Source organism: Sinocyclocheilus anshuiensis, unplaced genomic scaffold, assembly GCF_001515605.1.
Source record: "Sinocyclocheilus anshuiensis isolate Anshui unplaced genomic scaffold, SAMN03320099.WGS_v1.1 C32988098, whole genome shotgun sequence".
NCBI lineage: Eukaryota > Metazoa > Chordata > Actinopteri > Cypriniformes > Cyprinidae > Sinocyclocheilus > Sinocyclocheilus anshuiensis.
Window position 1 is genome coordinate 1 of NW_015621259.1, and position 1,972 is coordinate 1,972.

The following is a 1,972-nucleotide window of genomic DNA, read 5'->3' on the forward strand; positions in this document are numbered from 1 at the left end:
ACATTACAATCAGACCCAGTGGGTTTCAGTGGGATTGCAAGGTCTTCAGCACTGGAGTAGATTCCTAACTGTAGCTCAATCTTTTTCTCCTCTCAGTACTCACCTTATGTGACTCAACAGCATCTCTCAGCTCCTGGATGTCCTTCTCTCGCTCGTGGATTCTCTGCTGGTACTTTACCTGTGTATTTTTCAAGTGTCTCTATAGAACATACAGTAAATATGAGAAATGTTTCATAAAATTTAATATTACAAAATCATCATGTGAAATGTTGTATGACTTCTATACAGTATTGGTGGATATTCCTGAAGCACGAGAAGCAAGCACAATGACCAAAGACTATGTGGCTGTAAGACGTTGTTTTATCTGCTTGTCCGTTCTCTCTTTCTCGCTCGTCAAATGTTAGAACAAAAACTTTATTATAAATAATTTATGGAACTATTTATTTTTGAAACATTTTTAAAAGTTACTTGTTTCAGAACATTTAGAGAGCATTAAAAACTAATGTTACCCATAACATTTGCAAAATGATAAATCATATGTTCACTTAACATTCACATAACCGCATAAAAAGTTTTGGAACATAAAAAAAAAGAATGTTTTTAATGTCCGGAAAATGTTCCAAAATAAAGTTTTCATAACTTAATGGGAACATTAACAAACTGTTTTAGAATATATAGAACATATTTCTGTTAACTGGGATTACTACACTTAAATCATCACTTGTAAGGTGAACTTACTTTATTTCTGTCATGACAACTCTCGGAAAGTTTAGAATGGTAATATACATGGCAATGTTAATTTGTTTGGTCTTGGTGGAATAGATCTGCTACACTGATCTGCTATATAGATCTGCTATACCAAGACTTACTGCCAATACATCCACAGACATACTGCTGCTGCACATATAAAATACTGTAAATGAAATAACTCCCATATAAAGCATGAAAATCACCCCGTAGCAGGTCTATACAGGTGGAGCTAGGGAAGGTGGAGGATTTCTAAAGCGCACTGCAACTGCTGCAGCAAGCACTAGCCAAGAATGCAGCACTAGCTGCTGATGCAACTAAAACCAATTGGCTTGAGGCAGTGTGAGTAAATGATGAATGAATTTTCATTTTTGGGTGGAGTATCCCTTTAAAGCACTAATATGTCATTTCAGTTCATACCTCTTTCTCTGTTCTCTCTGTTGCAGCTGAGACAGTGTCGTGGTTTTTATGCTTATACATCGTACACAGCATACAAATACAGCGCTGGTCAGTGCGGCAGAAAACCTCTAGCAGTCGACCATGTTGAGGGCAGATCATCTCCTGAAGTTGTCCAGTGGCATCCATCAAATAGTGTCCCTTATCTTTAAAAAAATTCTCATGCTGTTCAAGGTGGCTTTGACAGTAAGAGTTCAGACACACCAAACAGGACTTGATGGCTTTGAGTTTTGTTTCAGTACAGACGTCACACTTTACTTCTCCAGGTCCAGTGTCAGTGGGAACTGCGGCTTGTAGTTTAGTCTTCTTGAGTTTCTCCACCACTTCAGCCAGCATGGTGTTTTTATTTAAAGCAGGTCTTGGAGTGAACTTCTGTCTGCATTGAGGGCAGATGTAGAAAGTCTTCTGATCCTGATGATTCCAGCAGTCCGAAATACATGTCATACAGTAATTGTGTCCGCAGGGAATGGTCACTGGATTCTTTAGAAGATCAAGACACACTGGACAAATGAACTGGTCCTGAGTCCATAAAATGCTGGCTTCTGCCATTTCACCACATGTGCACAGAAACAGAAGAAACACATAAGAGTTCAGCAACTTCGCTCGATAAGTTTCGTTATCTCAGAACTCTAAAGGACTGAAATATTTCCTGGTTCTTTGCTTGTGTGTGGTGTGCAAAAAGGTGTCTCTGTAAACTGTGACTCACTTGTTTCTGTACATTCCCAGATTTAAAGGGACAGTTCACCCAAAAATGAAAATTCTGTCATCA

The 1,972-nt window shown here is 38.5% G+C and overlaps 1 protein-coding gene across 1 annotated transcript; it reads right to left on the reverse strand.

The window, feature by feature from the left end:
* Positions 1-64: 64 nt before the first annotated feature.
* Positions 65-1,863, reverse strand: LOC107683151 (E3 ubiquitin/ISG15 ligase TRIM25-like). Its single transcript, XM_016479228.1, has 2 exons — positions 1,168-1,863; positions 65-199 (listed from the first exon to the last, which is right to left on the reverse strand). The coding sequence occupies exons 1-2, from the start codon at positions 1,750-1,752 to the stop codon at positions 65-67; spliced, it is 720 nt and encodes a 239-aa protein (XP_016334714.1). The 5' UTR covers positions 1,753-1,863.
* Between the last annotated feature and the right edge of the window lie 109 nt (positions 1,864-1,972).